The sequence below is a fragment of the Cyprinus carpio genome, chromosome B12 (genome assembly GCF_018340385.1).
Source record: "Cyprinus carpio isolate SPL01 chromosome B12, ASM1834038v1, whole genome shotgun sequence".
Taxonomy (NCBI): domain Eukaryota; kingdom Metazoa; phylum Chordata; class Actinopteri; order Cypriniformes; family Cyprinidae; genus Cyprinus; species Cyprinus carpio.
In genome coordinates this window covers 6,800,897-6,814,998 of record NC_056608.1, presented here as the reverse complement: position 1 = coordinate 6,814,998, position 14,102 = coordinate 6,800,897, and the positions used below count along the sequence as shown (strand labels likewise).

Genomic DNA, 14,102 nt, shown 5'->3' with positions numbered 1-14,102 from the left:
TGTCTTTGTTTCAACAAAAGTTGTACATCATAACAGAACAATGCATTGATTTCATTCTGTGTAACTGTCCAGAGAAATACAATGATATTGACTCAAATCTCTCTTCAGTGAAAGCTAGGTCTGAAGCTTGGCAGATGTGTGGATGCTCAGTGAAGCACAAACATTTAATCCTAGTTTATTGTGGGGTTTCAGCCAAAAATGGCTGACTGGCTTGTTATGGCTGTCACTGACTTTCCCTCCTCATTATAACACAAAACCCTTTTGTGGATTAACAAGGTTTTGGACTGGTAACAAACTCTAAGTTCAGTAAATCATTAAGATAATGCATCTTACCTGAGTCAGAGCTGGTGGATGCTACTGGCATTTTCGTTTTCTTTGAGCGTCTGTCCACGTACAAAATTTGTCAGAGAACAACTAGAGAAAGAGATAGAGAGAGTTTCTGTGTGAAAATCACATGGTCAGCCCAAGTATTTACCCCAAATCCCCCCTTTCTGCAGAGAACTGCAATACATTCAGTACTGGTTAGATTACTTACAAATTGTAGCTCGTTACTGAATACAAATTACATGACAAAACTGTAGTTAGTAGCATAATTGTCACGGCCAGTGAAAGAAACAAGGAGGAAGGATCTAAATGCAGATTTTTTTATATATCACCTAAAGGATTATTAGGAACACCTGTTCAATTTCTCATTAATGCAATTATCTAATCAACCAATCACATGGCAGTTGCTTCAACGCATTTAGGGGTGTGGTCCTGATCAAGATCTCCTGAACTCCAAACTGAATGTCAGAATGGGAAAGAAAAGTGATTTAAGCAATTTTGAGCGTGGCATGGTTGTTGGTGCCAGACGGGCCGGTCTGAGTATTTCACAATCTGCTCAGTTACTGGGATTTTCACGCACAACCATTTCTAGGGTTTACAAAGAATGGTGTGAAAAGGGAAAAACATCCAGTATGCGGCAGTCCTGTGGGCGAAAATGCCTTGTTGATGCTAGAGGTCAGAGGAGAATGGGCCGACTGATTCAAGCTGATAGAAGAGCTACTTTGACTGAAATAACCACTCGTTACAACCGAGGTATGCAGCAAAGCATTTGTGAAGCCACAACATGCACAACCTTGAGGCGGATGGGCTCCAACAGCAGAAGACCCCATCGGGTACCACTCATCTCCACTACAAATAGGAAAAAGAGGCTACAATTTGCACGAGCTCACCAAAATTGGACAGTTGAAGACTGGAAAAATGTTGCCTGGTCTGATGAGTCTCGATTTCTGTTGAGACATTCAGATGGTAGAGTCAGAATTTGGTGTAAACAGAATGAGAACATGGATCCATCATGCTTTGTTACCACTGTGCAGGCTGGTGGTGGTGGTGTAATGGTGTGGAGGATGTTTTCTTGGCACACTTTAGGACCCTTAGTGCCAATTGGGCATCTTTTAAATGCCACGGCCTACCTGAGTATTGTTTCTGACCATCCCTTTATGACCACCATGTACCCATCCTCTGATGGCTACTTCCAGCAGGATAATGCACCATGTCACAAAGCTCGAATCATTTCAAATTTTTTTTTTGAACATGTCAATGAGTTTACTGTTCTAAAATGGCCCCCACAGTCACCAGATCTCAACCTAATAGAGTATCTTTGGGATGTGGTGGAACGGGAGCTTCGTGCCCTGGATGTGCATCCCACAAATCTCCATCAACTGCAAGATGCTATCCTATCAATAACGGCCAACATTTCTAAAGAATGCTTTCAGCACCTTGCTGAATCAATGCCACGTAGAATTAAGGCAGTTCTGAAGGCGAAAGGGGGTCAAACATAGTATTGTATGGTGTTCCTAATAATCCTTTAGGTGAGTGTATATATATATATATAATCATCTTTAAGCAAGATAGTCCAATAAGACTAAAAAAAATTGTGGCAGTAGTGAAAAATACAGGAAACATAAACATTATTTTGAATGGGATTAATCTAGATTAGTCATTTGACAGCACTACTTTTTCTGTAACTTGTGCCGCATTCCAGGCAACCCGTAATCCGTGTTTTTCCAACCTTCTACCTGTGAAAGTGCACTGGAACGGCAATCAAACCTGTGACTTCCCACCTGTGAACTCGTACTAGATCAATGTACTCCCAGTTCTGTGTTCTGACATCACATAGCCCGCGAAACAACAATGGCAGCCCTTACGGATGTGGTGTTTATGCAAGTGGTACATTGTGAGAAATAGACTTTAGGACAATATAACGTTGCAATCAAATTAATTATAATATAATTATGATAAATAATACACACACAATTATGTATTACAATGTTATGTGTTTAAAACGATAAGTATGTCGTGAAAGTATATCGCCACATGGAAATGTTGGGCATAGCTAACGTTAAGGTAAAGTTAGGTAAACCTGAACTTGACCATGCAAACGATCATGCTTATATAAAAAAAAAAAATAATAATGTAATAAAACAAAGTTTTCCTTAAATAAGCAAGAAGTAAGCACCTTTGGTGATAGAAATGATTGGAAATGAGTATAAGCCCTGTACGGTCCACCATGCAGGTTTGTTTACATCTAGCTACCACAATTCTTTGCGCTCAGGCAGTTTGGCGTGACTTGCCTGGAACGCTAGAAAGTCATGAGTCGTGGTTTGAAGTTGTGCTCAAAAACCTGCCTGGAATGCATCATTGTTTATCACATAGATTTAAACAGGACTATTTTGAATGTTGACCTAAAACTACAAAGAGAAAAAAATATATATACTTTACTATCAACAACACAAAGTGCCAAGGTTTCTCAGTGAGTTTGTGATTTGATAAAATGTTCATTATTTAAATCGTGCAAATGTAAAAATAAAGAAAAAAATAAACATTTTTAAAGTAAAAATAATACTTTTTTTGTTTGTTTTTTACTTTCATGTGACTATTAACTGGCATTAGAAAAACATGAATATGCAAATTATTAAATTACTGAAAGGTCGGGGGACTTGAAATAAATCTTTTAGGTCAAAATAATGTGTGAATGTGTAATTATGTAATCCATAAAAACACAACTGTAATCTTATAATTAGCATTTTATAATCTAATTATAAATATGTTTTGCAAAATAATTTTTAATTCTACATGAAACTATGAAATATCAAATCTTAAATTGAAGCAGAAGCTAACAAACATTTATTCTAGACTTTCACATAAACATGTAGTCTATTGTTCTCGCTTGAGAAAGTTCTCACTATCCTAGTGGGAAAATAAATGTGTGACGCCATGGACAAATTTGGCAAGTCTTTCACACTATTTTAGCTCCGCACCTGGATACACACACAGTTAAATAGCACTTTATACCAAGGAGTTTAAAGGTGCTATCTTACGGTGTGACACATCTATGCACACAGTGTGTTAAATATAGCTCTCACTGAAGCTGTTAAACTCTGACTGTGCACCTCAGCAAGACTTTGCATAACCCAGCTGAATGTGCATGAAAGATAGAGAGATTGTGTAAGTGTGTGTGTGTGTGTGTGTGTGTGTGTGTGTGTCTGTGTGTGTGTGTTATGCTCCAAAGCTCTTTACCAGTCTCCTTAGCTTACTGTCAAAACCAAACCCTAAGCACAGAAACACAACAGGATTTGAGCATGGAGAACTACTAACATGGTAATACAGAGTTTCTGGAGACCATGAGCAGGGTGTAATATTAATGATAACATCAAAACATAAATCAAGAAGTTTCCCTTTGGTTTATAGTACGAACAAAAAACACAAAATCACGGTGTTGCTCTAATGAATAGTCGCTATATTTGTTTTCTTTATGCACAAAGTATTCTTGTAGCTTTATAACATCACAGTTGAACCACTGATGTCACATGGACTATTTCAATGACATCCTTACTACCGTTCTGGGCCATAAATTTTTTCAGTTGCATTGCTATCTATACAGGGTCAGAAAGCTCTCGGATTTCCTCAAAAATATCTTCATTTGTGTTCTGAAGATGAATTAAGGTCATACAGGTTTGGAACGACATGAGGGTGAGTAATTGACAGAATTTTCATTTTTGGGTGAACTATCCCTTTAAGACTGAGTGACATACCTCTATGTTATCTCTCTGTTACCGTCTCTCTGTCTCTCTCTCCCTCTAACTTGTCTGTTGTGACATTGGCTTCCCTCAATGGCAGATAACCCAGCAATCAGCTCCTCCTGCCAGCACAGAAGCCTGAACACAGCTGTGTGTGTTGGTAACAAGTGAGAGATAAGACACAGAAGTGGTAGACAAAATTACATCTCTTAACACAAGAGAAAGACGAGAAAAGCATCTCTTTCTTTAAGCAATGAAAGGAGCCAAAATAGAGGGTACATCCTGAAGCAATCCTCATCTCAATAAAGACACGCTCTATTCATTCTTAACAAAGCTCTGTTATCTCTACAAAAATGGTGAGGTCAGTGCTATTAGTATCACCAAATGAGATTCCTGGTCTTATGTTAAACAACAGTCAAATTGTCCTATATTCCTATATTTCTATGATCCATGTGAGAAGTAAAAACAAGGCATGTTAATAATTTTCACCATTAATATATTATTGTAGACTTGTCAGTGACAGCTGCCATTTGACTGACAGCTCCACCCTCCGAAGAGCAAATACAAACACTCCAGATGATTTACAGGCTCTAAGTGCTTGCTAGTTTTCTGATTGGCTCACATGTTGGCCTGCAGTCACATTTGTTCTTGCTGTTTACAGTCACAGGGGCAGGTGTGATTTTTTATGATAACTATTTCAGGGATATCTGACAGGTAGTGAGGACATTTTCTGTGCCATTCCTTACAACACCACAAACATTAATCAGATTTGTGTTATTATTCTGGACCGTAATCATACAAGATTCATATAAGTAAAAAGCTGTGCAAAGGATTTAAAATTCAAGACCTCCATTGTGTTATTCATGTATTATTTGCTACTTGCCATTCACTGGTGCTTCTTAACACAGAGCAAGTTCTAAGGCCACCTCTGCAATCTGCAACCTTTAAATGAATTGACCAATCTCTTGAGCATCAGCCCTCAACCCCTCGATTTAAGTCTCATGACGTAGTCAAGGTTCCAAACAGGTTACCCAAACCGACCCCCTGTCCGCCACTGTTTGGAAAAAACAGGTCACCTACAAATGACTTACTTAAAGTAGTGACTGCGCATTATGTAAAATGGACAAAATTTCACACTGTTAACAATCAATTTTAGCTCTGTTTAAGAACACAACTCTAAGAAGCCAGTGTTCAAAAAAGGCACAAACTCACAGGTACTGGTGAATCTGGACTAAAAATAGCCTCTTTCAGCTCCCTCAAGTTGGGCTTCTCATTACTTTACATGGGAGAATGGTTGTAACCAAGACAACCATAAGCGCCTCTCACACGCGCAGACTCTATTTTTTTGCTTTTCTCCTTTGTGCTGGTTCGCCATGGCAACCACAGGGACTGCATTAAATAGTAATTACAATCTACACCAAGTAGTGGTTTTTGAGCAAAAGATGTGGGGTACAGTTTCTTATAATAAAAAAAATAAATAAAAAATTACTACATTCATAATTTAACACAACCTGAAATTCCATTTATAGAATAGCTAGCCTACTACTGAATAAAATATTAAGGTCATAGATTTTCATTAAAATGTTTTATGAAGAAAATCCATTCTTGCACTAAAACATTGTTTCCCAAATTGGGATTTGTTAGTTGACGAAAAGCTAATAATTAATTAAATTAAATGTAATATCGAAATAAAAAATGGGCCAGCACAACAATTTGAAATACAACTGAAATTGCAATATATCTTATTAAATTGCAATCAAATCACAGGCTGCAATTTAATTAACAAAATATATTGTCAGTTTCTCTGCATGTTTCTGAGAGAAGAGTGACACTGTGTTCATTTACACGTGCACAGCTTATAATTCAGTGTGTAGGGTATTAGTGTGAATCAGATAATTTAAGATTTGATCAGATTGGTGTTAAGATTGGTGTTCCAAAAGTACACTTATTGATAATCCCAACTCAGGAAGGAGTTTGTCAAATTCAGGGAAAATAACCAAGATTAATGGTCAAATTAATCGCAATTTGTTTTGCATCTCAACCGATTTAAATCATCACATATTTTACACGATTTTCAACCGGCTCGCGGTTAATCGTTACATCCATATCTCCTAATCGCTTATTGTGTATGTATTTTGAATAACTATTGAACGGTTTATAGGATTATATTCATGTTGGGTATGTATGAGTTAGAATTTTCATACTTTTGACGTTTATATGAATCAGTACTTTGCAAAATGTGTTATATTCTTGTTTTAGAAATCATGCCCAAATTATACTCTGCAAGAGTGGGAAAGTTCAGACCATGTGACTGATAAGATAACATGCTGATTTATGTATTAGGAGGAGAAACATAGCAACACCCCGAGCTAAGACAATGTCTAATTGGTCAAGACACCATTTGGAATGTGTCCAACAGCCCAGTTTAAATACTCTGGACACCATCAAATAAGGCTTTTAGCCATGCTTTTTGCCTTGTCAGCTTTTGGCCATTGCTTTTAGTCATCGCTTTTTGCAGTAGTGCTTTTAGCCATGCTTTTTGCCCGTAAATTCTTTGAGCGCCTTTCCAGCATGCTCTGGCTTATATGCCAATAGTTCCTCTAAAACCATGAGTAGAAATGCCACCTAGTCTCATCAAACTTTACTCTTTCCTTTCTTTTAGTTTAGTTTCTTTACTTTCCTGTTCAGAGTTTCATGTTCTGAGTTAAGTTCTGCCACAACGCTGTGTCTCCGAGTTCACCTCAGTCTGTGACCACCTCAAAACTTCAACCAGCCCACAACTCTGCATCTTCAGCCAACGCCCAACCATTGGCTTCCTAAGACATCACTTCAACGACTACTGAACTTCCGGCCAATCAGCAACCTTGGGAAACTTCTTTCTGCAAGGACAACAACATGGAAACCCCTAAACGAGCAATGCAAGTACCTCCAGATCCTAGCTGACCTGGTGCATTTAATATAAATTTTGACCTCACTGAGGAACTCAATGCGAGGGTTAATTAAGTGATTGATGGTTGTTCAGGTCTATGCAATTGCACATATTGCTATAAACTTGAGATTTCAAATTTTCGCTATAAACTTGAGATTTCACATTTTCGCTATAAACTTGCAACTTGTGTGAATGTGTGAGTGCATGTGTTTAAGAGTGATTCTGTTCAAATTCCCTTTAAAATTTAAAATAATTATCTTTGAGCTAAATTGACCAGTTTCCCTTACACATGTCTTCAGGGGGCGTTTACACAAAACCATTTCAGTAAAAACTGAAAACTTTTTTTGCATTTGGCCATTTATTTACATGACAACGGTGTATTGGAGGCCTGAAAATGTAAGCTTTCGAAAACAGGTTTCAAAGGTTTTGAAAATCATCGCTCCATGTAAACTACAAAAGCGCCGTTTTTTTGAAAATGGTGCCATCATGTATTACATGTTCTGTCTATAGGTATGTGTATATGTGCAGGTGCACAGTGTTTCTTTACACTGCTACATCGCTAACTACTGGCCTGGCATGCATAATACAGCATTTTTAGTCATTTTCACGGATATAGGAACACAATGTACACTAGATTCACTTCACTATTTAAATTCACATAATTTCTTGTTTTTTTCAAGTTTACAGCATTTTACCAATTTCCTGCTGAAATAAAAGCTTGAAGATTTGACATGTTAAATTCTTGAGCGTTTTGAGTGTTTGAAAGTGAAGAATTTAAGACATAAGTATTTGTACTGCAACTTGTATAGTTATAAGTTTTACAAGTTGGTTCTTGTAAGAGTGAACCTAACTGTGAACACATAAAAGTGACTTATAGGAGTCTAGGTTCTTTGTGCCTGAATGTCTCAGCAACAGCAATATGAGACATTGAAGCAATATGCATAGATGCATAGATGCATATCTGCTAGCTATTTTAAATGCAACTTTATGTGGTTTTATATTTATCAGGATTTGAGGGTGTTTTTCTAAAAAGCATACATTTCCATATGAATCACATTCATACTAATACATTCAGACAAGCACAGTTTTCCTCTAGTAGTCTGTAATTTAGAACACTAATTGTTTTATTTTAGAACAATAACTTAGAACGTTATTTAAAATTTGAACATTCAAAAAAAAAGCAACATCCTTAGCAACCAACGTATTGCTGGATGACATAATTTGTAAACGTTTGAGCAGCTAAATACACAATGACAACACGTGATTTTCTACTTGCTGCTGTTAGCCAAAGGCATGGTAGTGTTTATCATTTCTGAAGAACCTCTCAGCATGATTCCTTGTCCAATAACTTATTGTGAATTTTCTCATGACTGGTGCACAAGTGCTTCTGGATTACGCAGCTACAGCTGTGTTAAAGATACACACACAGTTACACACATAAGCTCAATTAGCTTAACCAAAAGCAGTCAGGACAGCAGATGTAGCGATGGTTGCCTGGCAACACACAAAATCCCAAGAGCTTCTACAGTAGGGTATTTGAATGGAGCAAAAGAACTAGGAAATTGGAGAGTAAATCTTGTTAATAGTGCTGCTCTGTGTTTAGGCATGTAATTTAGAAATGTTATTGATGTTCTTTATTACGTGCTTGCTATGTACATTATTCAAGTAAGCAGTTTCAGGACAAACTGTGGTCAGAAGTGTTCATGGTTTGGCTTTGTGTGTTTACACACAGATAATTAAATAAGCTAATTTTCTTCTTGGGCAGTTGTTGTGCCATCTGCTGTACAATAATGTGCCAAATGAGTGTTTCATCGCATGTTGATGTCTCACAGTATAGTAATATTCCATCGAAGACGTGTATACCATAAATTACCTTATGGCTAAACTCAATTTTCAAATCAAAACCTAAACAATCGAATCAGAAATATGAAACATCTTAGAACTTCTGAGGTCAAATACCACGTCTTACAATGTGACTTCTTTTTATTGAGTGCACAGATACAACACTGGTTTTCATGGAAACAGTCCCTGGAGCTGCACACATGGGTAAAGCTGTCACACACAGTGAGTGGAACAGAAGCAGAGAGGTCATGTCATGTTTATGAATGAGACACACAGAAATGAACGTGGGAGTAGAAGAGGTGTCGACTTTCCCACACAAAAGCCAGCAAACACATGTTAAAAGAACAGATAATTGATTCAAATAGCCCATAATAGGACATCTAGGAGATGAGCTAGCAATCAGATAAAAGATATATCAAAATAATAAGAATAAATTAAATAATAATAGAAATATAGTAATAGGAATACAAAGCTGTGGTATTTTAGTATCAAAATCAAATCAGTGTTATTTTAGTATCACTGAAATATTAGTAGGCATATAGATTTTATTAATATTTTGAATTAGTAATATATATATATATATATATATATATATACAGAGCTGGGTAGTAACGGATTACATGTAATCTGGATTACGTAATCAGATTTCAAAACTCAAGTACTTGTAATTAGAGTAAACTACTTTTTAAAATACTCGTAATCAGACTACAGTTACTTTTTTATGGATTACATGATTACATATTATTTACACAATGGGAATAAGTTTATTAGAGCAAACTTGATTCTCCTAAATTTCCTTATTTTTAACGTTTATATTTTTTCATAATAAACCTGCCGTTTATATACGTTCATGATTCTTCAAGTTTTCTGGCGGAGAGGGGGAGGGGTGTCAGAATCGCGCCTTTAATCACTGGATGTACTGACATCATTTCATAATAAAAAATAAAAAAAAAAAAGGAAAAATGACAGTGTTCAGTGTAAGCTCTGCCTACCAAGGATGAATTTGCTGTCCACTGAAATCTTTGACCTAGCAAAGTTATTGCTGGGGAATTTCATGCTCTTTAATATTTTTTTATAATGTTGATTTTTCTTAATTGTTACTACCTTATGCACTTCAGGTGTTTTGAGATGAAATATTGGACTTAGAAATTGTCTTTAATATATATATATATATATTAATATGTTTTTCATTGATATAGTCATATATATATATATATATATATATATATATATATATGTTGTTCATTGATATAGTCATATAAACTTTTAGAGTTTTTTTTTTTTTTTATTAAATATTTGACCTAGCAATTATATTGTTGTGAATTTCATGTTTTTCAATATTGGTTTTTGTAATGTAGCTGTTTTCTAAATTTACTTAATTATAAGTAAATATGCTTTAAAATCATAAGATGTGATTTTGTTTTATTCAGTGTTACTAGCAAACAATAACAGCAAGGTACATTAGTGTTTGTATTTTGTAAGTATTAACTGTCCATACATTGCACTTTAAAAAGAAGCTATTGTGGCTCTTGTTGGTGAATTAAATATATTTTTTGGACTATATTTTTTCTTTGTATCTGTCAAAATAGTACCGAGATTAGGCTAATTCAATTTATGTGATATCAAATAAGGGTTAGCACAAATGTAATCTAAATGTAATCCAAAAGTAATCAGATTACATTACCAGAAATGTGTAATCTAAGAGATTATATTACTGACTACAAATTTTGTCATGTAATCTGTAATCAGTAACTGATTACAATTAATAAGTAATCTACCCAGCTATGTATATATATATATATATATATATATATATATATATATATATATATATATATGATGAAATTACTTACAACTATATAGACATTTTAAAACAAAAACAAACAAAAAAAATACCACAACAACAAAATTAGTAAAACTTGAAATATATATATATTGTTTTCAAGTTTTAGTAATTTTGTTGTATAGTTCTCATTCATTTTCATTTCACTTTTTCACTTTCAAATTTAGTTATTTTAAAAAAAATTCTTAATGTTACAAAACTTAGTGACTTTTATGGGACTTGGTTTGTGAACACACAATAAAAATTGAGAGTGTAAAAAAAAAATTGACACACTCATGGACTTCGGTCAAAAATAACCGACCATAGGAAATTAATGGGAAATGGGAAAAAAAATCGAAAATAGAAGAAAAAAAAAATTGTCTACAATCTACAAATCCCCCAGAATGCAGAAGAAAGTGCACAGCAATGAAGGGGAGAAACTCTAAAACATGGTAAATATTGGTAATTCAAAGTGCTTTACATAAAAGAAAAGAAAATAATAATAATAATAAAAAAATCACAAGAAATAAAACAAGGAATTTAAAAACTTTGAAAATTATTTAAAAATTGATTTAAGAGGTTTAAAATGAGTTTAAAACAGTTAAGAATAGAAAATGACTATACATAAAATATAGTGCAATCAGTTTGGACATTGCACAGTGCTCATTCAATAAATGCACAGCTAAACAGATGAGTTTTGAGTCTTTAATTTAATTGTGACTTGTTTTAGCACATCTGATTTCTTCTGGAAGTTGATTTCAACTGCAGGCGGCATAATAACTAAAAGCAGACTCCCCTTGTTTTGTGTGAACCCTTGGTATTTCTAACTGACTCGATCCTAATGATCTGAGTGGTCTGTTTATATTCAGTGAGCATATCTGCTATGTATGATATGGCTCATATAGCCAAAATGAGTCAGAAGACTGAAATAAGAGTTTAAAATCAGATCAGACCCAGAAGGATCAAGCTCTGATAAAGCATTCCTGTTACATTTTTGTTACATTTTTATAGAATTTTAATGTTTTGTGTAACAAAATGCTTTCTGTGTTCAGGTTTGAATGTATAATAATAATGCAAAAACCTACACTTCAAATCAACATTTAAAACAACAAAAAATATAAATCTTGATAAAAAAAAGTAGTGTTTTAGACTGCCTACATTTAAATCCACAACCTAATAAAAGTAAATAATTATGTATAAAAACAGCTAGGGAATTAATAAGTCTATCTATAGAGTCCTATACAGGAATCTAGTAGTTACGCCATGAAATTACAGGTTTTTATTTTTTTGCTCTCACCAGGAGTTGCTATTCTGCCCTCAAAACTTGGATTTTAAAGACCTAGTCTCTATTTTAATCTGAAATGCTGCCTTAATTGAAAAATAATTGTAAAAAATTAGGAAGAAAAAACATCGTAATATTTTCAATGGGAAAAAATTATCATAATTATTGCATACATACTTAGTACCATAAAATTCTCTCAAAATACAAAAGAAAAAAATATTATTTAATAAAAATATATTAAATAGATTTTACTGAAGAAACAGTAAGTTACATTTCAGGTGTCCGCGAAGACCATGAGTGTGACTCCCAAATGAGGAGCACACAACTAAATTAATAATAGTTAACTAAAACATAAACATAAAAAAAAACTAATTGTTTTTTTTAATACATTTTTTTATGTTTATGTTTTAGTTAACTATAATACCCTAATACAAATACATGTAATTCCATTCACTTAACAAATAATAACATAAAAATGTAATTGTCTCACAACCATAAGACAAAAGATCAAATAAAATGGAACAAAATATATAATAATAATAATTACAAAAAAAAGGCCATCAATAGAAACTTTGGACTAAGCATCATGCAGTACAGCTGCATTTTTGCAATTTACATCGTTTTCTAACCACTTATGAAGTGAAAACAACTAGAATATAATAAAAGCTCATAAAACCAGTGTGATAAAAATTATTTGACAAAGTCTTCATAATAGGTGACGTCATTGGGAATTATCCTAACTGTTAATTAGCCAACTGCAAAAAATACAGGCCTATAATATCAATCTACTCAGCACAGCATTTGTTTCCTTTTAAAATAACCTAGGTATGGTACAGTGGTGGAATCAGACAGTAAAGCACATATTTTAATGGTAGACTTCTGAATAATTTCCATTTTCTAGTAACGTTAGCCTTCTTCAAAAAACAATCTAATATTATCATGGTACCAAAAAAGCCGAGCCTACCATGGTATTTTTGTGCGAGCATCTTAGATAAACAATAATATTAGTCAAATAAGACTGAAATTCAGTCCAAATCAAACTAACATTACTTGTTTGTCGCGTCGCGTCGCTCGCTCGCAGAAAGGGGTGTAATAATGAGCTGTTTCGCTATCTGTCATGAACGTCTTTGACTCACCTGTGATGTCTGACAGGGAGAAATAAACCAGCAGTGCACGTCTTTCACTTTTTGCAGACGGTGGTCATGATGCTGCTCGCTGAATTAACGCGTAACGTTATAATCCATCTGCTCTCCAACCATTAATAAATGTAATAAATTCACGTCTTATTAACCGCAAACACACCTGATAACGAAGCAACCAGTGAGCCTTAATAAGACAGCAAAATTATCGGAACAGAACACTGTAAACTAGATCATCTACTCAGTCATTATCTCATCACCTGATGACTAAACGAAGATTTTAACAATCTGTGTAGCCGCTTTACATCACGTCTCTAACCGGCGGCGATGCGCTTCTGTTGTATTGAGATGCTGTGAGTCTTAAAGGGGCAGCACACTCCACGCCTCTCTGCGGACCCCACCACATCACCTCTTCTACCCAGTCTCAAATCACTCAGACCTTTACGGCTTTAAAAGCAATTCACCATATACCGCAGTCTCTGTCTTTTTTTACATACTATTACGTTATATTTATTTTATTAATAACAACTCTAACCAACAGCAAGTTTGGATCTTTTTCCAAAAGTAGACCCTTGAGGCGGTAGGTTTCTTGGAATAAAAACGTATATTACTATATATGTCCAAATATATGATGGAAGATTTTTAGTCCTGGACTATTTTTATTGACAGATAGCTATGAAAATCAATAGACAGATTAATAAAAATATTTTTATTTTGAAATTTTATATGATGTTTCTGCGCACATTAGGCTATAGCATGGTATTACATGGTACTTTATAATATATGATTTTTTTGTTTGGTGCAATATGAATAGTATAGCAATTTTTATATATTATTTTTATTATTTATAATATAACAATAAAACCCAAAAGTTTCAAACTGTAATTCATGAAATAATGAAGATGGACCGATATTTAAAATATAAAAAATACTGTTGAATTCCCCCATCTAGTGATCTACAGATGTACTAGTTCAGACACAATCTCTCTTTATTTAAAAAGAGGTATTTAAAAAAAATAATAATAAA

At 34.3% G+C, this 14,102-nt stretch overlaps 1 protein-coding gene across 4 annotated transcripts in view; it reads right to left on the bottom strand.

Annotated features, from left to right (window-relative positions):
- Positions 1-13,432, bottom strand: part of LOC109053471 (MAGUK p55 subfamily member 2-like) — a 56,301-nt gene extending 42,869 nt beyond the window's left edge. For 2 of the 4 annotated variants that reach the window (XM_042735120.1, XM_042735124.1), the window contains exons 1-2: positions 13,073-13,432; positions 334-414 (exon numbers count right to left, since the gene is read on the bottom strand). In XM_042735120.1, coding sequence (XP_042591054.1) covers positions 334-364 — 31 coding nt within the window. In that variant the 5' untranslated portion in view covers positions 365-414; positions 13,073-13,432. Of the gene's footprint in view, positions 1-333; positions 415-4,076; positions 4,180-13,072 lie in introns of those variants that run through there. The other 2 variants (XM_042735122.1, XM_042735121.1) reach the window with 2 other exon arrangements.
- Positions 13,433-14,102: the final 670 nt, after the last annotated feature.